This window comes from Pezoporus flaviventris, unplaced genomic scaffold (genome assembly GCF_033815535.1).
Source record: "Pezoporus flaviventris isolate CSIRO_AGI_PZ_B2104156 unplaced genomic scaffold, CSIRO_AGI_Pfla_v1 ptg000007l, whole genome shotgun sequence".
In the NCBI taxonomy this organism is placed as follows: Eukaryota; Metazoa; Chordata; class Aves; order Psittaciformes; family Psittacidae; genus Pezoporus; species Pezoporus flaviventris.
Genome location: NW_026892555.1, coordinates 76,131,049 through 76,151,470, shown reverse-complemented (window position 1 = coordinate 76,151,470; position 20,422 = coordinate 76,131,049). Strand labels below are relative to the sequence as shown.

The 20,422-nt window shown below is 41.5% G+C and overlaps 2 protein-coding genes across 4 annotated transcripts in view; both read left to right on the top strand.

Annotated features, from left to right (window-relative positions):
- Nucleotides 1-8,701, top strand: part of RETREG1 (reticulophagy regulator 1) — a 65,233-nt gene extending 56,532 nt beyond the window's left edge. For 2 of the 3 annotated variants that reach the window (XM_061449253.1, XM_061449254.1), the window contains 3 exons: nt 283-347; nt 1,505-1,631; nt 4,495-8,701. In XM_061449253.1, coding sequence (XP_061305237.1) covers nt 283-347; nt 1,505-1,631; nt 4,495-5,006 — 704 coding nt within the window. In that variant the 3' untranslated portion in view covers nt 5,007-8,701. The remainder of the gene's footprint in view (nt 1-282; nt 348-1,504; nt 1,632-4,494) is intronic. The other variant, XR_009742660.1, reaches the window with a different exon arrangement.
- A 3,805-nt stretch (nt 8,702-12,506) lies between these two features.
- ZNF622 (zinc finger protein 622) lies at nt 12,507-19,426 on the top strand. The gene is made up of 6 exons (XM_061449255.1): nt 12,507-13,152; nt 14,972-15,226; nt 15,883-16,045; nt 16,839-16,951; nt 17,829-17,972; nt 18,593-19,426. Exons 1-6 carry the CDS (start codon nt 12,513-12,515, stop codon nt 18,718-18,720), a joined length of 1,443 nt encoding a protein of 480 aa, XP_061305239.1. The 5' UTR covers nt 12,507-12,512; the 3' UTR covers nt 18,721-19,426.
- Nucleotides 19,427-20,422: the final 996 nt, after the last annotated feature.

Sequence of the window (20,422 nt, the reverse complement as noted above, 5' to 3'; positions counted from 1 at the left end):
GACTTCTGAAGTAAGTACAATGCAGGTAAATAAATCTGTTAGAATATATTTCAGAGCAATATTCTGTCTCCTGCTTTGGCTGCTGCACAATACATTTTGATAAATATCTAGCCTCTCAGTCAGCCTTGTTTCCCTCACCTTAGTAGCGTATTACATGAATGATGCATTGTATCAACAGGTGAAAGTTTACAGTACTGTGCAAGCTGTTTGACAGAGAACACACACTGAACCTGGAAGTCCATTGTTATGAGTAGGATAAAAAATATTTTTCTTTTCTTTCAGAAACAGCAAAAACAAAACCCACAGAAGATGACAGTGAATTAGACATATCAGCTCTGTGTCCTAAGGTGACTTTTTTTCAGTCAGCCCTGTCTTGCTTTTAGAAATCTATATAGATAATGGAGAGTATCTAGACTACTGTCTCTGTTCTTCTGTGGAAGACTTTATCCTGCCCAGGAGGCTGTGTTCCTGAACTAAGCAGTATGCTTTCAAAGTGATTCATGGTCTCCATCTTTAGGCTTATACTAATTAACTTAAACTTTTGTGACTTCTGGCCTTCAAGGTAATGGTTTCCTTGGCCTACTAAACTAAGACACTGTTTACTTTGTATTGGCTGTAGAATGATTAAACTAGAATTTAATAGCGAAGTTGGCTATTTTTATTTGCAACAGTGAAATTGCAGTTAATTTTTTATCAAAATATAAAGGGAAACATTCATAGAAAACCTGAATAATTTGTCAGATACTTTTGTATCACTTGTCTGATCATATTCAGTGATAGTACAAATCAGTATATTACCTATAAATATCTTTCTAAATATGTATGAGAACACAGTAATATCTCATTTCTATCTTAATATTCTTAATAACTGTATGGCAAAATATTTTCCATTATAGTCAGAACACTGGTTGGTATAAAAAAGTTCAGGTTTATAGGAATTTTTAGGCAGTATTGGATCAATAGTCATTAGAGCCTGACTTTGACAGTGATCACTTTGAACTTATTGTGAAAAAAATTGTATTCTAAAAAATAATAAATTCTATCACATGGGCTAAATATTTATAGCTGACACAATTTAATATTGTTGGATAAATTCATAAAGGATAATGATTTTTTTATTTAGGTAATTTCTGACAGTTATAGATAATGGGCTTGGGTTTTGAACCAAGTTTATGTATTTCTTTACATTTATATGTGTATTTTGTATTTGCAGGCACATTCTGCTTTCCTTACAGTAGGAATTTCAGAATGAATAACTGGAATTTTCTGGGCTTTAGTATAATATAGCTATCAGTTATTACAGAGAGGAATGCTTCACTTCTAAGTATTATATTCTACTCTTATTTTCATATTTCTGCAACTAAACTTAAATAGGAGGCAATTTATATTGCTATGACATGAAAGAGACTTCTTTTTCAGTGCCTAAGCACTGGCTTCCTGTACTGTGATTGTTGGTTTTTTCTTTAGTGTAAGAATGCCATGTATGGGCCTTTTTTCTGTGTAGGTTAATCCTGCAGTTGTTGCCAAAGAGCTGTCAGTGTCTGACACAGATGTATCGGAAGTATCCTGGACCGATAACGGGACCTTTAACTTATCTGAAGGGTACTCTCCACAGACAGACACATCTGATGGTATGTAATGGCTTCATCTATTTCATGGATGAGTTGCAGTCATGTAAGTTACCTGAAAATGATTAGAAACTTTGAGGACAAGTTTTTGGGGTTGTTGTTTTTTGTTTGTTCGTTTGTTTGTTTTTCTGTACAATGAATTTAACATTAATTCCAGTCTTTTATATAATTTTGGATAACATCTTGTGTAAGAACTGTCCTCATCTTAAAAGTAATAAAGTACATCAGGAAGTTGATGTATAAGTGATGTATAAGAAATACTTCTAAATAAGTAAGTAGTGGTGGGTAAACCAGACATATTAAGTAAGTGCCAGACTCAGCTCTCCCACCAAAACTTTCAAGCAAGTAAACCTTTGAATTTAGTACCAAAGCTCTTGTGGGTGACCTATGCAAATAAAAGCTGAGGAAGAAAAAGTAATACTTTGAACTGCTCAACAACCAATTAAAGAAAATATTATTAGGTTTTGTTATTAGAATGCTAATGGAGACAGCCAGCAATAAGCATAAATTAGGTGTGAAGACTAAGGAAAAGATCCTCAAGCACTTGTCTTGATCTTGACCAGATCTTTAAGTTCTTTTTACAAACCAAGCTTTCAGTGAGCACTTTGCCTGAATTAAGGACATCGCTAGTTTGGTGTAATCTTGTCTGTGTATCTGGATTTGTTACTCTGCTTGTCTTGCATTTCTTTTCTTCTAGGAAAAGTTCACTGTAAATGAAAAATAAGGTGATATTACTTAATGACATTATACAGACGAAATTCGTACTTTATTTTGTTAATATTTCAGGTTGTAAATAGACAGCTTTATATGATCACAGAATCAGAAGTTGGAGTGAGCCGTTGTCATTCATCTCATTTAACCTCTTATTCAGAGCAGGCTCAACTTCATGAAGTCGTTCAGGGCTGTAACCAGTTTGAAACTTCAGCACCCCCAGTGGTAGAGATTGAGCAACCTGCCTGGACAGCCTTTTTCAGTATTTGCTCATCCTCATCATGAAAAAGTTTGTTTCTGGTCAAAAATTTCCCATGTTCTAGCTTGTGTCAATTTAATCCCCTCCTTCCACTGTGCACCTTTAAGAAGAGTCAGGCCCCATCTTCTCTTTATCTTCCCATTCAGTAGTTAAGGACAGGTATGTGATCTTCCCTTTCCACCTTCTCTTAAGGCCAAACAAAGCCTCAGTATCTCCTCATACTTCCTGTTCTCCGGCACCCTAGTAATTGTGCTGGCCTTCTGAGTGACTCACTCCAGTCCTTCATTGTCTGTCTTGTACTAGAGAGGTCAAAACTGGACGAAGTACTCCAAATGTGTGCTCTCAGGTACTGAAGAGAGGGGGGATATTACTTCCATTGACTTTTTGACTTCAGTTTTTTTTAGTAAAGCTCAGTCTGTGGTTGGCCTTCCTTGCTTTAAGGGCTTGCCACTGAATGGCTGTCCATGGGTCTTTTTCTTGGAAGTTGCTTTTTGTCTCATTGCCCCAACCTGTACTGCTGCACAGGTTATTCCATCCCAGATGCAGGGCTTCACATTTGCTTCTGTTGAATTTCATGATGTTTCTTTTCAGCCTGTTCATTTCGCCAGCCTGTTGTGGTCCCCCTGAGGGCACCCTGCCCTCCAGAATATCAGACACCTGACCTACAGCAGTTCCTTTCTGCCCATGAACTTGCTGAGAGTGCACTCCATCCTCTCATCCCTGTCATTAACATACAATGAACAGTGGTGATTTCAGTAGCTTTAGAAGACACCGCTAGTAACTGGCCTCCAGTTGTACCCTGTATCACTGATCACAGCTGTTTGACCTTGGCACTCTCCTTTACTGTTCACTTACCCACTTTGCTAACCAATTTGGCTGTAAGGATAATGTGAGAAACTGTGTTAAAAGGCATTACTAAGAGAAAAATAAACAACATCCACTCTTCTCCCCCACGGAGCATTTCAGCAAATGGGACATACACAAGAGTGCAAGACCAGACGGGATGCATCCAAGGACTGGCTCATCTCCTGTGAAAGCTCTGTGCACTCTGCATACAGCACAACCCTTCCTCCTCACCTTCCCAGCCTGTTTTTCCCAAAGAAAATGGAGAAAATGACATGAGACATTTGTAGGATTCAGTTCCTTAGCCCTTATGAATGCTCCTATTGCTTGTTTTCATAGAAAGTAAGTTCAAAGTGATTATTCTTTACCTTCTCATTCAAATATTAGATCAGAGTATTCCCTTACGCTCATTTAGGGCTCTTCCACAGGCAATGTACTGTAGCGTATGTTTTACACATTTCTAATAACAAATACCATGCCATCAATGCAGCTATTTAACTATAATATTTTTTGTTTGTTTACATTCTGCTTTTTACCCACTTGAAAACATGAAGCAGTTCTGGTCACATGTAGTTTCCATTTCCCATTTCCTATTTATTACAACCATTGGCCAAGAAAGAAAAAGTTATAAATTGAGCCTTTACATTGGTTTTATCTATTTACACAGATAAGCTTTTCTTTTTTATTTTTTTTTTTTCTACAAGTGTATTAAAAGCTTGTAATATTTCTTATTTACATACATTGTGAAGAAAAAGAGTTGAGAGACCTGTTGTCACCTTATAAATCTTAGGACTATGTGGTTGGTCTATTTAGAACTATCTGTGGTAAAGATTTACATGGGTTGTTTCATGTACAGCTAGATACCACTTAAGGAAGATACTTTGCTCACATAACTTCCTGTGTTAGGTTGATACCAGGTGATTTGTGACACGAGATTTAAGACATCAGTAAATGTATTCAAAGGAACACTTTCAGCATTTTTACATTTGGCTGCTTTTTGGGGAGACCTGTTGCGTTTGCTAACACTGTTTCCTTCTGTTAACCCTGTAATAGATTTTGACCGACCTAGTGATCATGAAGAAGCATTTGCTAGAGATCTATCAGAATTTCCTTCTTTAGAGAATGGTGCCGGAACAAATGATGACGATGACTCCAGCATCGGTATGCCCATCCAGCAGAAACAAAAAAAGGAACACACGTACTTCAAGGTGGAACATGCTTCCAGACAGAGTAAAGACAGACCGTCCACTGCGGGGCTCTCCTTGCCTTTGACCAGTGACCAAACCTTTAATTTAATGAGTGGAATTGCTGGGGATGTTATCGCAGCTGCGGTGTCTGCTGCCATCAAAGACCAGTTGCAGTCTGCGCAGCAAGCTCCCTCACACGCAGCGCCCAGTTTGAGCGAGGAGACAGACACAGAGGAAGCTGATGATTTTGAACTGCTTGACCAGTCTGAGCTTGAGCAGATTGAGAAAGAGTTGGGACTTTCACAAAGCCAAGAAGCAGAATCACAGGAAAAGAAGAAGTCTTCAGGCTTCCTTTCAAATCTGCTTGGAAATCATTAACCTGAAATCACAGCTGGTAATATAGAAGAAATAAAAATAAAACACAAAAAAAAATCAAATGCAAAAAAAAAAAAAAAGAAAATTCTTAACTGTAAGCTTTAACTATCCCTTTAGATGTGTTGTAATAATAATTTCTCTTATGCAGAGTGAATTAACTGGATAAATTTCAGCTGATACTGATACTTTAATGTTTCTGGTAGTTATACTTCAATGTAATAGCATGGAAATGAATTATCTATCCACTGTTCGATTGCAGATAAGTGTTGGAAGTCAGTTGTTCAAAAGAGTTGAGGGAGAGGATTTTTTTATCTTTTTGCCAACCATGTATTTTGGGGTCCTGAGCCAAATTTTCCACATGGGCGGTTTATTTGCCCTGGATTGCCAACCATGTAATACAATTAATGATTCACACAGCGAGCGTACTTTATCAGAGAATTGCCATGAGATTGAACTAAATCTCACCTCTTTCAATCATACCGAAAAGTATAAACCCCTGCAGTTAGCATTATGTATGGTACATCTAGTATAGATGAAACACATTAACCAGCACAACTCTAGTTTAAACATACGTGCAACACTATCAAAGAACTTGATTTCATTCTTAAGACCTTTAAATTATTTTGGATATGATGATGCATTTCCAAGGTTTTTTTGCTGTTTTAGGCTTGTAGAATTGTAAAGTGGTATGCTATTCAACTGACTATCTGCTGCATTCCTTGATAGTGTGGTCCTTAGCAGTATTGCCCATGTTAAGTCAGCCACATTTTTTTATTAAAAACTTAGCATCATGTAAACCAAACCACATTTTTGGTTGGGAGCAGGTGAGGGGAGGAATTGTTTGGAATATAAATTAGAGATTTAAAAAAAAAAAAAAAAGAGAGGCATTTTTAGATGCCACTTCCTTAATTCCAGATTCTGTGGGGTTCGTTTTTTTCCCCAGGATAGCTGCCATTGCTTGCAACAAAAGTTGTGTTGCAAGGTGAATATTTTAAAATTGTATTTTAAGAATTTATTAAGAAAGCATTTGGTGAGGTCATTTGATATGAAAGACACTCAGAATCTTCTTCTTGGCATGTAATTTAAGCAAAAAAAGACCTTCTTGAAATTATTTGCCAGTTTAAACTCCATGCATGCTGAGTGAATGGCCTAGGAACTTAAGAAGGTAACTTAATTTTTTCTAAGGCTTTTTTTTTGTTCACCTGTGATGAAATTGAATTGCAATACCAAGCAATAGTAATCAAAGAAATAGGAAGAAGTAAAGCTATTGTTTTTAATGTGATGTAAGTCGTTAGCAAAGTTGAGGGACCATGTCAGCTGCTACTACTACTGAAGTGATTTTCCATTTGCTGGCATTTGAAGAGGTGAATACCGTCATTTAGGACCCTCAGAAAGTACAGCAACAGACGATAAAATTCTTTCACTAACATGTATGTGTAGGCAAACCTGTGTTTAAAGTTAACTCCATTTTATTTTATTTTATTTTGAGGTGAAAAACAGGCAGATGGCCAAAAAGAGTGTAGCAAAATGGAAAATGCTGGGAATTTTTGACACTAGCTTTATTGTTGCTTGTGCATTTGTGTCAGTAATGCATATTGATCGTGTTTGCTGTCCTTTGCCAGTCAAAAAAGTGAGCCTGTGCCTTCATTATCAAATCCATTATGAACTTAGTGGATGCTGGATACAGATCCAAGATGCAGCTTTTGAAATTACATCATCTTAACATTTAAAGCAAGTTTCTGGAAATGATTGAAAAAACATGGCCATGTCACTTCCACAGCATTGGTTGCAGTTTCTTTTTTAGCTTTCCCCAGACCTTCCCATTTGAAAAACAAAAACAAAAATAAGGTTTTCCTGGGAAATGAGTAAGTTTAAAGGCCATTTAAATTTCTCAGATGAGTTAAAATGCTTATTCCTTGCTGCATGATTAGGACAATCTATACAGTCAGAAGAGCCCAACTTCTAAGTTGCTGGTGAAACTTTGTAGGACACCCAAACAACTGTGTACTTCCTCGTATAGGAGTATACTGCTGCCAGGAGGGAAACAGGCTACAGCACAGGGAGAGGTGGGAGGGAGAGAGCAGAGCCTAGCCTAGCTTTTCTGGGGTGGATTGATGGGATGGACTAGCTGCCTGTCAGTTATGGCATTGTAACAGCGTGCACTTTATTGTTGTTTTATGAAGAATACTTGTGGTCATAAAAATGTGTAAAGCAGGGGCACTCTTCTAGGGTAACAGTTTAGATCAAGAAGGAAAAGCAGTTGGAGGAGTTTCCTGGACTTTTTGTAAATAATCCATTTTCTGGTTTCAAGATAGAAGACAGATTGATTTTTTTCTCTGGTACGAGTCTTTTTTTCAGAAAGAAAAACAGCGCAAAACTTGAACAAGCAATCATTAAAGTTTAGGGGCATAATTTTGAAAGAGATTTGAGTATCTTTAGGATTTTATTTTTATTTTCTCATGATAGTCAAATCCATTCAAGTCCCTAAATACTGTGTAATGGGAATGAGCTAATACTGTAACATTTAGTATTCTTCCTCAGCTAGTGGAAGGGTGTTTAATATTCTGCAGGAAATCACCTCTTTTCTCCCAAAGAAGCACACATAAGAAATACTTTGCTTGGACACAATACATTCCAATGACAGCAGTTTGACAGCAAAAAACACAAAATATTTCTCTCCTTTCTGAGATCCCTTGCACACTGCCCAGTTGGAAATCCCTCAAGACACCTTCACCTTGATGTATGCTAGCAGCTGCCACAAAATGGCCCTGTCACAGTGGTCCACAGCATCTTTTCTACCGAGCACTGTCATCACCTTCTCATCTTCCAAAACTGAATACACAGGCAAGAAGAAAGGCAAGTGAGCTTTGAAATATGCTTCTGTTCCATGGAAAGCCTGCTGGTGTGCCATTTTCAGTCAAAAGGCAGCACAGGCAGCAAGAGGGCATAGATTAGGGTGTGGACATATGAGCATGGGATAACAGAGTATGATCTTGCTATTGAATCAGTACTGCTTGTGTAGCCTGCTGTGCTCTCACCTAGCAGTAAATGGAGGAAGCCATGTATTTCTGCAGTAGTGGGGTTGAAGTGCTCCCCCTCCCGTGCCATGCAGTGGCTTCCTCACACTGTGTGTCAGGAGTGTGTGTCTGTGGGATGCAGTTCAGTCCTTAGTACTCATGAAATTTCCCCTTGTGTTAGTACGTCTGAGTGACAGAGGGATATCCTTTTGGCCAGTGGGTGGCTTTCACTGTGCCAAATCCAGAATAAAGGCACCTGTTTTCGGCACACACAGCTTTCTGTGTATAGGTATTACACAACTATTTACTGTTCTTCAGTTTGTTCGGAGGAAAAAACATATTCCATGCAGAGGAGGGGAGATCATGCTAACCCAAAGTAATAGGATCTGAAGAAATACTCGTTTTACTTGGGTTTTGCCCGTTTTGCACTTTTCCCAGGCTGTCTAAGCCTTCTGAACAATTTCCCTGTAGTCTCCTTGTCTGTTCTCAGCATACAAGCAGCGTCAACAGTCTGTGAGTAGCACCTGTCCAGGTAACCAGAAACTGGAAAATTACAAAAATGTCTTTATTTAAAGTATTTTGCAGCACTTTACCTAGCCTGATTACTATTTTGTAAACATGAAATTATTATATTGATTGTTTGTAAAACCATTTAATAAATGTTAGTTTCTATCTTTCATCCTGTTGAATTGTATGTTTGTTCCCAAAGTAGGAAAAAAACATGACCAAACCCCACAAGGACAACACCAGACCCCCTTAGCAGGGTTCTGCTGATGTGTGTTTTCAGCCTGACCTGGGCTCACACCCCCGAACCTGTCTGACAACGTTACACAGTATTATGTAAAGGAAAAGGACCTGAGGTGCTGACTGACGGCCACTGAACATGAGCCAGCCTGTGCCCGGGCAGCCAAGAAGGCCAACAGCATCCTGGCCTGTATCAGAAACAGTGTGGCCAGCAGGGCCAGGGCAGTGATCATCCATCCCCCTGTACTCGGCGCTGGTGAGGCCGCACCTTGAATCCTGTGCTCAGTTCTGGGGCCCCTCACTGCAAGAGAGGCACTGAGGTGCTGGAGTGGGTCCAGAGAAGGGCAACGGAGCTGTTGAAGGGTCTGGAGCCCAAGTGTGAGGAGGAGCAGCCAAGGGAACTGGGGTTGTTCAGTCCAGAGAAAAAGAGGGTCATGGGGGACCTTACCACTCTGTACAACTGCCTGCAAGGAGGCTGTAGTGAGGTGGGGGTCAGTCTCTTCTCCCAGGTAATAAGTAATAGGACAAGGGATAGTGGCCTCAAGCTGCACCAGGGGAGGTTTAGACTGGATATTAGGAAAAATTTCTTCACAGAGAGGGTGATCAGGCATTGGAACAGGCTGTCCAGGGAAGTGGTGGAATCACCGTCCCTGGAAGCGTTCAAAAACCGCGTATGTGAGGCACGCAGTGACATGGTTCAGTGGTGATCTTGGCAGTCCTGGGATAATGGTTGGACTTGATGATCTTAATGGTCTTCTCCAACCCCGCTGATTCTCCTGGAGCCAGGCTGCAGGAGAGCTGTTTACAGCCGGACAGTACCGGCGGCAGGAGCGGCACAGGGCCCCCCAACGGCACCGCCATCTCCCTGTGGCGGCGCAGAGGGCAGTATGGCGGGCCGTGGGGCCTCCGCGGCGGTAGGGGGCGGCAGCGGCGCGGGGCGGGGTTTCCTTGCCGGAAGAAGGGGGCCTTGTTCATCTGCGTGGGAGAGCGTGGCGTGTTCCTGCTCCGGTGGTAGTGGCACGCAGGGGCCTTTCCCCCTGCGGGTGGCAGGTGGGGATCCCGTGGGGCTGGGGGGCGGGAGGGGCCGCGGGGAGGCGGTTCGGTTCGGTTCGGCTCGGCTCGGCCCTGCCCGGCCCGGCCCACCTCCGCTCTATCAGGAGTGGCGGGGGAAGGGCGAGGCCCTGTCCCAGCTGCAGCGGGTGGGCCGGGGGTGCGGATCGGGCTCCCGTGAGGCGGATCCCCTTTGTGGTGCTGGTTCGGGTCACGTCTGGCGGCAGCGGCAGGCTCCGTGCTGCTTTGGTTTAGTTTATTTCAGTCGTTCATGGCTCCCCGGGTGTAAGCAGTGCGGTCAGTTTTCGTGTCCGGCTGGTCAGCTCCGGCCTGTCTTGTGTCAGTCTTATGGACACCGGATCAATTCAGATTCACATAAAAGCGACTAAAAGGAGGCGTCGTAAAGGCCCTGTGGGGAGAACCAGCCTGGGGCTGAGGACTTGTGAGTGCCTCGGGCCTTGTTTTCTTGAGCCTCAGTGCTTTGGGTTTGTGGGTGAGAATATCCCGGAATAAGGGGCAGAGCTGGCGAAACCTCGCGGGGCTGTGCAGGGCCTTTTTCTGCTTTACGCAGCTGGAGTGGTAAACGTTATTTCTCCACTCAGTAATCAGACATGGAGGTTTATGCGTTTAGATCCTCTCAGTTACATACCTTTTCTGGCCTGTTTTGGGTTTCCTTATTTTCAGTTAACCTCAGGGTAATCTAGTGTGTAGCAGCTGTCTGCCTGTAGTCATAAAATGTAGTCATGGTTTGGGTTGGAGAGGACCTTAAGATCAGCTAGTTTCAGCTCCCTGCCAAAATAGACCAGACTGTTCTGTCCCTGAGGTTTCTGTAAGGATTTTGTGATAAACAGCATAATTCCGTGTCCATTGATTTATGGCAGTAAAATACCTGCTTGGACTGGGAAAGGGATAGGGAGCTCTGCTGGTGGGAGGAGAGTGCTTCAAGGAGCAGTCGGGATCCTTTGGAAGGCAGAGAATATATTTTCCTCTGAAACAAATTGCATCTGTTACACTGGAAGGATGAGTAACACTATTTCAAATAAAATATCTTGGCTTTTATTTTCTGTTAATGTGTTCTTTGTCACCATAGGATTACGGATAGCGCAGCAGTGAAGTCCAGTTCGTCCAGGGAGCAAGCGTTTCATAAGGTACCTTTCAATCCTGCATATTTGTGTCTTTAATTGCTGCTTCTCCCTGTTCTTGGAGGGCTGCCATTCCTCTGCCTGCTTTCAGACCTCCTCCTCCTGATTTATTAGCTGGGTTTGGTTTTTTTTTCAGATTAAAACACAATTTTTCTAAATCACTTTAAGGATGGGGTGGCTTTAGTTATCTCCAGTTAGAATGTGGTTTTTTGCTCTTTGCCTTCAGAGTGTTCAAGAGATTCCACCAACTTTGTTTAAAAGGAAGAAAAGGTCAAGTTTCATTAAGCACTGAAAAGGAAGGAAGGAAACTTGTGGGTTTGGAAAAGACAGCATCAGACACAGGCCACTGCCCTCCAGCTCTCCTTTGACAGCCAAAGTAGCACAGCTGAGATGAATGGTGGGAAGTGGAGGAATACCAGGAGTGGGAGTGGCTTCAGGCACTACATGTAGGCACAGCTGACCGTATTTCCAGATTAACAGTTCTGCAGTGTGAAGTTTTGTTAACGGAACGTGCACTGTACTGAAATAGCTGAAAGGGTTGTATTTTTAAATGTGATACCTTTTTTCCCATCTGATTAGGCTGCAGAAAATGGGAAGTGGGCATGAAAGCATGTTTTCCCATTTTTACCCTTGTTCTGGAGCAGTCACTGGTCTCTTCAAAATCCTATAATTGGCAGAACAGAAGCTTGATAAGAAACATTAGTTTCTCATTCTCAGTAAAAAGTGCAGAGCTTTTGAAGCACTGCTGGCAAGGCTGGGAACCCTCTCATCCTGTGTCTTAACCTGGATGAGCACAGTGGGTGCTAAGTCCAGAGCTGGGATCGTCTTGCAGCTGCTGTGGTATGACTAATCCCTGATAACTGTATCAAAGTCTTTTTCTTTTTTCTTCCCTTGTCCTGGTTTCAGTACGTAACATGCTGATTGGTCATCACTGGTAATCATAGAACCATACAATAGTTAGGGTTGGAAAGGACCTTAAGATCATCTAGTTCTAACCTCCCTGCCACAGGCAGGGACACCTCGCACTCTGTCCAACCTGGCCTTGAACACTGCCGGGGTGAAACATTCACAACTTCCTTGGGCAACCCATTCCAGTGCCCCACCACCTTCACATTAAAGAACTTCCTCCTTATATCCAATCTAAACTTCCCCTGTTTAAGTTTGAACCCATTATCCCATGTCTTATCACTACAGTCCCTAATGAAGAGTCCCTCTCCAGCATCCTTATAGGCCCCCTTCAGTTACTGGAAGGCTCCTTCTCTTCTCCAGGCTGAACAGCCCCAACTTTCTCAGCCCATCTTCATACGGGAGGTGCTCCAGTCCTCTGGTCGTCCTCGTGGCCCTTCTCTGGACTTGTTCCAACAGTTCCATGGCCTTTTTATATTGAGGACACCGGAACTGTACACAGCACTCCAAGTGGGATCTCAGGACAGCAGAGTAGTTGTCTAATAAATTTAACTCTGTACAAGAACTGTATATACTTGTGCTGCCTTACATGGGTGCTGCCAGCATGTTGTGTTTGGGGTTTTTTGCAACTGTTACTTGCCTTTGTTGCCATGATTATTATTTTTTTCCCCCTGTTTCTAGTAATGGCAACCTACACTTGCATCACTTGCCGTGTGGCTTTCAAGGATGCGGACATTCAGCGTGCCCATTACAAAACCGACTGGCATAGATATAACCTGAAGCGTAAGGTTGCTGACATGCCTCCTGTCACAGCTGAGAACTTTGAAGAGAGAGTCCTAGCGCAGAGAGCAGTGGCAGAGGAGCAGAACAAAATCACTGCCACTTACTGCACAGTTTGCAGCAAGAGATTCTCCACCTTCAATACCTATGAGAATCACTTGAAGTCCAAGAAGCACTTAGAGTTGGAGAAGAAAGCTGTCCAAGCTGTCAGCAAGAAGGTGAAAATACTAAATGAAAAGAACCTGGAAAAGGGGCTGGCTCCAGAGAGTGTAAACAAAGATGAAATGAATGCAGCTATTCAGCAAGCCATCAGAGCTCAGCCGTCTTCCTCTCCAAAGAAGATGCCTTTGCCTCGTAGTGATGCAAGTAGCTCTCCTGTTTCTATGGTAAGTGCCAGCTTATCACAGAGTAGAGAACGATCGGAAAAACCTCCACGGCTACAGTGGTTTGAACAGCAAGCGAAGAAGCTGGCCAAACAACAGGCAGAGGAGGAAGAGGATACGGAAGAAGGTAAGGCAGCAAACATTCTGACAATAGATAGCTTGGGTTAAAAAATTCTGCATAAAAACCTCTGTATATTTTTCCAGTAGTACAGCATTTTCCATCACAAAAGGTCTTCCTGTTCAGTAAATTAACAAAGGAGTTAAGGTTGGCCCATGGTTGCTGTCAAGGACTCTGTGTCAGTGTCTGAACTGCCAGCTGTCAAGATATTAATGCTTGTGAAGGTTGAATATAAGCAGTTACTAACCTGAGCACTGTTTCCCATGTGAGAATCCAGGGGCAGTTTCATTTAAGGAAGGCTAACATAAAAGGTTACCCTAAAACTACTTCTGAAAAATAGATGAACAAAAATCCAATCATGATCATTTGCTGTTGTCCCACCAATCACTTCATTGATCTGTTGAAGGAGGTGGGGCAGATTTTGCTTTTCTCTGCCTATCAAGACCAGTGGAGTAGGTCTGCCTTACGCTGTGTGGCATAGCTTCTTAGCATGTCAGCATCTGTATTAAAACTGGTTCAGGAGTTGCCACCCCAACTGCCTTTTCCTGCTGCTTTTCCCTCACCACTTGTGTGGAGACAGGTCGTTGTTGGAGGTCAGCCTAGAAAGGAGACAACTGAAAAGATCAGAGCTTAAGATTTCCCAGAAAAGGCTTATTTGTAACCTGGATGCTTTCAGTGCTGTAATTTACAGTGCAGCTCCAAATGCATCTGTCTGAGCAGCCCAGTGGGGTGATTAAGCTGCAGCAAGGGGGCAGGCGTGAATGGAGTGGGACCATACTACTCCAGCTCCATTACTGAAACCATTGTGTCATGTTATTACATCTGTTACAGCAGTTTTGTGCTGGTGAAATTTGAGTTGCAGTTCAGGGAATCTGTTCTACAGAAGTAGAAACATATACCTCTGAACATGCTTTTTAACATCTAAAGAAGGAGCCAACTTGCACCTGTTTTGTATTAACATGTTAGTCATAAACTGTAATGCTAAAATCCTGGTAGTTTTCTGAATGTTAATTTTTTCCTTTTAAGTGTTTGTCCAGGAATGTTTCCTGCAAGTCCTGTTAATTCAGTGTGAGTCTTTTAAAATTACTGAGCTATTTCCTATAGCAAAGTTCTCTAATTATCATCCTACACCACTGGGGAGCACCATGTTCCGTGTTCACAGACACTGTGCACATAGCAGTCGAAAGGGGACCAGTAGGAATAGAGTACTGCAAAATGCTCACTGCCCCACGTCTGAACTCCTTAAACCAGATTTCTAGACCCCTCTGGAACTATAATCAGATTGCTGGTTTGTTTATCCTTAATCAGCTCTGCAGTAATCTTGCAATTGTGTAAAATTGTTAGTATATCTTGGTGTATACTAACATATAGTTTGTCTGTGGCAGCTGGCTTTGTTCTTTGTTGTTAAAGGTGTGTGTGTGAACAGGAGTGTGGTTCCCCTCACTTCTGGAAATGAGTATTTGCATGATTCTGGCAGAGTTGTATTGTTTTTAATGAGCCATGCTTGCATTCTTGTGCTGTGGTGAATTAAATTTAAGGCTTCATAACAGCAGTAAAGTGTTAATAGTCAAGAAAATGGAGGGGAAAAAATACTAGAATTGCCAGCTTTTTTTATGAGCAGACTTAATCTTTGATATGCATCTTACAAGAAATGATGTTTTACTGGCAGTTGTTTATTCTTGCACCTGGAAGTGACTGTGTGGCACTTAACCGTAAGAATAGAAAATGCAGTATTTTCTGTGATAACTTTTTCTAGATTAATTGGAACTCCTTTTGCTTGGGACAAGTAATCATATAAATAATTTTGTTTTAAAACTTCCTTTTAAAGACTGGGAAGATATGGATTCTGATGAAGAGATTGGTTCTGAAGAAGAGATGGAAAGTGTGGGAGGAGAAGAGGAGAGACAGGCAGAAGCTGAAAGCACTCCTGCTGCTGGGGCCATACCAGTCACAGACTGCTTATTCTGTCCCCACCATTCCAGATCTCTCACAAAAAATGTGGCACATATGACAAAAGCTCATAGTTTCTTCATTCCAGATATAGAGTACCTTGTGGATCTCAGAGGACTAATCAAGTACCTGGGTATGCCTGCAAATGTTCTCCAATTTCTTTATTGCTTACTTTCACTTGGATATGACTTTAAAAGTTTTGGGTGGTTTTTTTTTTTTAGTGTAAAAATCTGAGTGCTGTCCAGTATTTTGATCATGAACAAGACCACAGTCTTTTGGGGAGAGTAAGAGAAAACCTCACTAAGCAAACGTGGTCTTGTACCTGTATCGGTTTTCTAATGCTGAGAAAGCTGTCCAACCACATGTAATCTAGGACAAAACTCTGTTACTGAAGTGTGCACATAAACTACTAATGGGTCACAAGTATTTGCCTCATTGTAAGTGACCTAAAAGCCATAAAAAAAATGTATCTTCCTTGAAGCTTACGTATAATGGAGAGTAAAAGAATTTTGTAGTATTAGATGGAAAACTGTTGGAAATATGAAATTTGTTGGTGAGAATACATCTTGATCAATACCTTGTCATAAGGAACCTTTAAATGCACAGATTTGTCCTTGATGGAGCCATATGGTCAAGGCATAGGAACAGCGGGGTTGTTGTAGAAATGAAGGGCTCAAGGCTCTTGCTCAGTCTGTCTGTCTGCAAGCTGGGAAGCTACACTACAGTAATGTTAATTATTGACAAGGGAGGCTCTGTTCAGACCAATAGAAGTGTTAATGTTTTCTACAGGAGAGAAAGTTGGCATTGGGAAAATCTGCATCTGGTGCAATGAAAAAGGGAAATCCTTCTACTCTACAGAAGCAGTACAGGCTCACATGAATGATAAAAGCCACTGCAAACTCTTCACAGATGGAGATGCTGCCCTGGAATTTGCAGACTTCTATGATTTTAGGTGAGAAAGCCTTTCTTTGAGTGGAGCACAGACTGGGACAGACGAAAGGACAGCTGAATATTACATCAGAAACTATTATTAATTCTTAAAATTTCATCCTGTTTCTTGTTCTGATGCTTATTTTGCATAGCTGGTTCATCACTTTTCTAGGTAAGCATTACATGATGATTGCTTATCCTCTCCTGTGACCACTAATGCCAGTTCTACATGAAAATATATTTCAAATTCTGTTTTGTATGTTTGCTGTTACTGAGTTTAGATTTCAGTTCAGCAGCAAAGACCATAAAAGGGTGTAACTGTCTCTTGCGTTTTAGGCAGATTATGGACTTAATATGTACTATGGATTTTTTTAATAGCCAGAGTTAAACAGGACTGCTGATATTTAAAGGCTTTTTGTTCAGCTTCCCATAGCATATCCTAAGCTGTGTTCATTTTGGTCAGAAATACCTCCTATTATGGTAACAGATTTAGTGGAGCTTCTTGGAGCACTCATTTAATGGTTGTGCAGAGCAGGTGGGCTGCACAGTGGTGGCTTTTCAGCCTAATGTGCTGTTAAGTGTGCAGCAGCAGAACCATGCTGAGTTCTGCACATAGAACCAGGTGAAGGATGGGTGGACTTTGTCTTCACCCTGTGTTCAGGGTAGGGTGGTGCTGGAAAGTGCTCTCAGACTAAGATAAGTGAAACTTAACGGTATCTGTTGCTTGCTGCAGCTGTGTGGCAATTCTGTGTAGTGGTTCTGGGTAGTTGTGGCTGCTCACCATGTACAAACAATGTACTGCTACTCTTCCACAGGAGCAGTTACCCCGATCACAAGGATGGGGAAGATGTGGAGGTGCCTGGAGAGTGCCCAACAGAGAGAGAGTTGGATTATGATGATGACACCATGGAGCTGATCCTTCCTTCAGGTAGTTCAGGCATAGTATTTGTGTTAAAATGTACTTTCTACACTTCTTACAGCTGCAGCTTTTTCCTGCAGCATAGGTCACTGTTTTTTCCTTTGTTGAGAGAAAGTAATTTTGCATTTGTCTTTGGGGTTTTGTCCTCATCTTTCATTGTTTCCATTACCAAGTAGTTCAGCTTTCTCAGCATTAATGTGTATGTGGACTGAGGCAGGGGGGGTTCCTTTGCTCACTTTACATCTTCATTGACATGTGACTCTCATGGTGTACTCCCAGCATTTCTGTGTCTTGTTTCAGTGCAACTTGGAGAAGCTCTAACTGAAGTTATCTAGTGTAGGTATTTTTCAGGGACGCAGCTGATAACTAATTTAGTAAACTAGTTCAGAAAAATTATTTTTTTTTTTTTCAGAAACCTTTCTCTTGCCTTGTGTAGCATTTGGCTTTTTTGCTTACTTATATTTGGTTGGTTGGTTTGGTGGGTTTTGTATGATGGGACCTCAGTCCTTTCATTCTGAAAAGTGCTGCCAACTATGTAGTTACAGAAGACTTCCTGAATGTCAGCAAGTTACTTCCCTGGTTACTTTGAAACAGCATTGCCAGTATGCTCCTTCTCCTAATTAAAATACAGTTTTCTGATAGCTTCCTGTTTGTAGCTAAGGCCGTCTTGAACATCATCATTGTTTGGTTTTGTTTCTTCAAGATAGAGTGCAGTATGGCAGCTCTTACGGTAATTACATTAAGTTCCTAATAGTCCTAAAGCTTTTAAGAATTTTTAAAAGCATTTCTCAGCACAGGTATTTTCTACAGTTTTCATAATATGCTGAGTCCTACATTTCAGAAGCTGCTTCGTTATACATAATAAGATGTCCCCTCCTCTGAGCAGGTGCAAGAGTGGGTCATCGTTCTTTAATGAGATACTACAAGCAACGATTTGGTCTGTCAAGAGCAGTGACTGTAGCAAACCACAAGAAAACAGTGGGTCGGGTGTTGCAGCAGTACAGAGCTTTGGGCTGGACAAGTCAGACAGGTGAGTGACAATGTGGGGTTTTTGCAGAGGAAGAAGTTGTAGGGAGTCATCACTCTGCAATTAAATAGGTTAATTTGAGGTTTTATGCAGTATCCCTTATATTTAGTTCCCTTATATTTAGTTCCCTTTCATTCCTGACATCCAAACAGAATAAGTTAGAGGAAGCTGTATGCATCTAAAATCCATTGCAACTTCTGTGCAAGCGTTTCAGTGCATTAGCATGTGTGTTTTGGTATTTGGTGACTTCGTAAGATTTGTTAGTTTCTGCCATCAAAACCACTGCTCTTGCTATTTAATAATGTTAACATGAACCAGTCTTTCTTTGACAGTAGGATACTTTTCCGATTGGGGAGCAGTGATGTGGTCTATATCCACTTTTGAAACAGAAGAATCACACCCACCTATACCAGTACTGGAATGCAAAACAACCTTTTCCTTTAATCACAGTTGTGAATATTCATAGAGGGAACTTACTTTGCCCAAGAGAAAAGTGAAAAGAAACATGCCAGTAGGGGAAGGAAAACATATAGCTGACTGCTGCTGTAAATGGACAGATGTGCTGGTTTGCATAGAAGTTGCTTACACTTACCCATCTTTCTCTTCCTCCTCTCTCCCTGAAGGGGCAGCCTATGCTCAGCAGCGTGATATGCAGTACCTGCAGAGGATGAAGTCGAAGTGGTTGCTCAAGACAGGAATGAGTAACAATGCTACAAAGCAGATGCACTTCCGAGTGCAAGTGAGATTCTGAGTTCCCAAGAGAGCTGCATGCAGCTGTTTTCTGGAAAGAGGGATTTAATGGCTTCTGGCTTCAGGATTCTGTTGCTAAAATGGACTCGGTACTTATCAAATGGGATGTGTACGCTGGTGTGCCTTCCTGTTTATGGGAAGAGCAGGGAGCTTGTCTCTTCCGGTGAGATGAAGGTTGGCTTAACTTAAAAAATAAAATATCTTAAATGAGATATGTGGCAAAGTAGTCCCAGCTGTTAACTGTGGGGCAGTTGACATTGTCATTTGTCTGAATATCTTCATTTTCCAGTTCTGCAAAATGCCAAGGGAAGATCCTAGGCCTGGGAGGCTGAGATGCAGTGTGTTGAATGTTTTCACTGGTAGTACCATATGTAAGTTAGCTGGGTGTTTTGGACTATCTAATTGGCACTAAAGAGGTGAAAACTTGAGATTGTGGGATGGTTAAGTGGTAATTGGTTGAAGAAATGCACTGATGAAAAATAGAACTCCAGGATTAATACTGTCCTCAGAATTTGACTGTACTTGCTTAATGCTCCATCTCAGGGCTGGATTAATAATTTACAATGAAGTTGTTTTATATTGAATTTACTCAATTTTTCTACCTAAAATCTGCTCAAAAGTACCATAACATCTAGATCAATGTCAGTCAAAATTTCAGATCTTTTAAAGATTTGCTGATTAAAACTCTAAATTTACTGTTGATTTCAGCTTTGGTTGCTCCTATCGAGTACTGGTGTTTCATATGGTCTTGCTGGAGGAAGGTGACCCCAGGAGACATGTATTGGCTAGAATGGAGGCATGGTTTCCCACTGAAGTAGGTGAACTGTTACAGGCAGGTGTAGACAAAATCTGCCTGTTAAACAGCTGAGGCAGCAGCTCTGGTGTTGGTCCTGGTGTTGTATGTGTTTAAAAGCTTCCATGACCTTACCAGTTCCTCTGACCTCATGTAAGGAGGTGACACACAAAAAGGCGTAGACTTGCTCATGAAGCCCCTAGCTGTAGCATGCTGAACACTGTGAGTGTATGATGCCACAGGCAAATTGCTGTTTGCTTGGCTATGCATTCATCATTAAGGCATTTGCAAGTGGTTACAGTCAGATTGCACTGCTGCATTTTAGGATGACTCTGGATTCCCTGGTAGTGACTTTCATTGGCATGACTTTTATATAAATTTTTCTGCCTCTCTTGTGAACGGGGTGTGCATAATATCGATGGGAATGACAGGAGGAGACTTTGCCAGTTAACATTGTATTTTGGCTTCTTAAAATAATCCACTAAGGTCTTCTTAAGAAGTAAATTCAGGAAAAGTAGTATTGTTGGCATATCAGCGCTTCTGAAAGAGCAGGATATTTATGGGACTCTTAGGAAAGCAATCATTTCACAATGGAGGTGCATCCTGTGTATGTTCACATTTCAGTTTTTTTCTAGTGGGTTTTGTTTGGGTTATTTGGCTTTACTGTCAAAGTTAGAAGGAGATCTAGTCTTAATTATGTGACTGAAACTATGTGGATTTTAAGGCATTGTATCCTTTATTATACTTATAGCCTGGCCCAACTTGCAGTTATGGCATGGATTTCTGGCACCGAGGGTATATCCTACTTGTATTTGTCAGGCTTCAACATCTAGCCCTTGAACTGCTTGTATCTCATTCTTTGGAGTTAGAGATTACTATCAAAGGGTCTTATACTCATGGACAAGTTAGA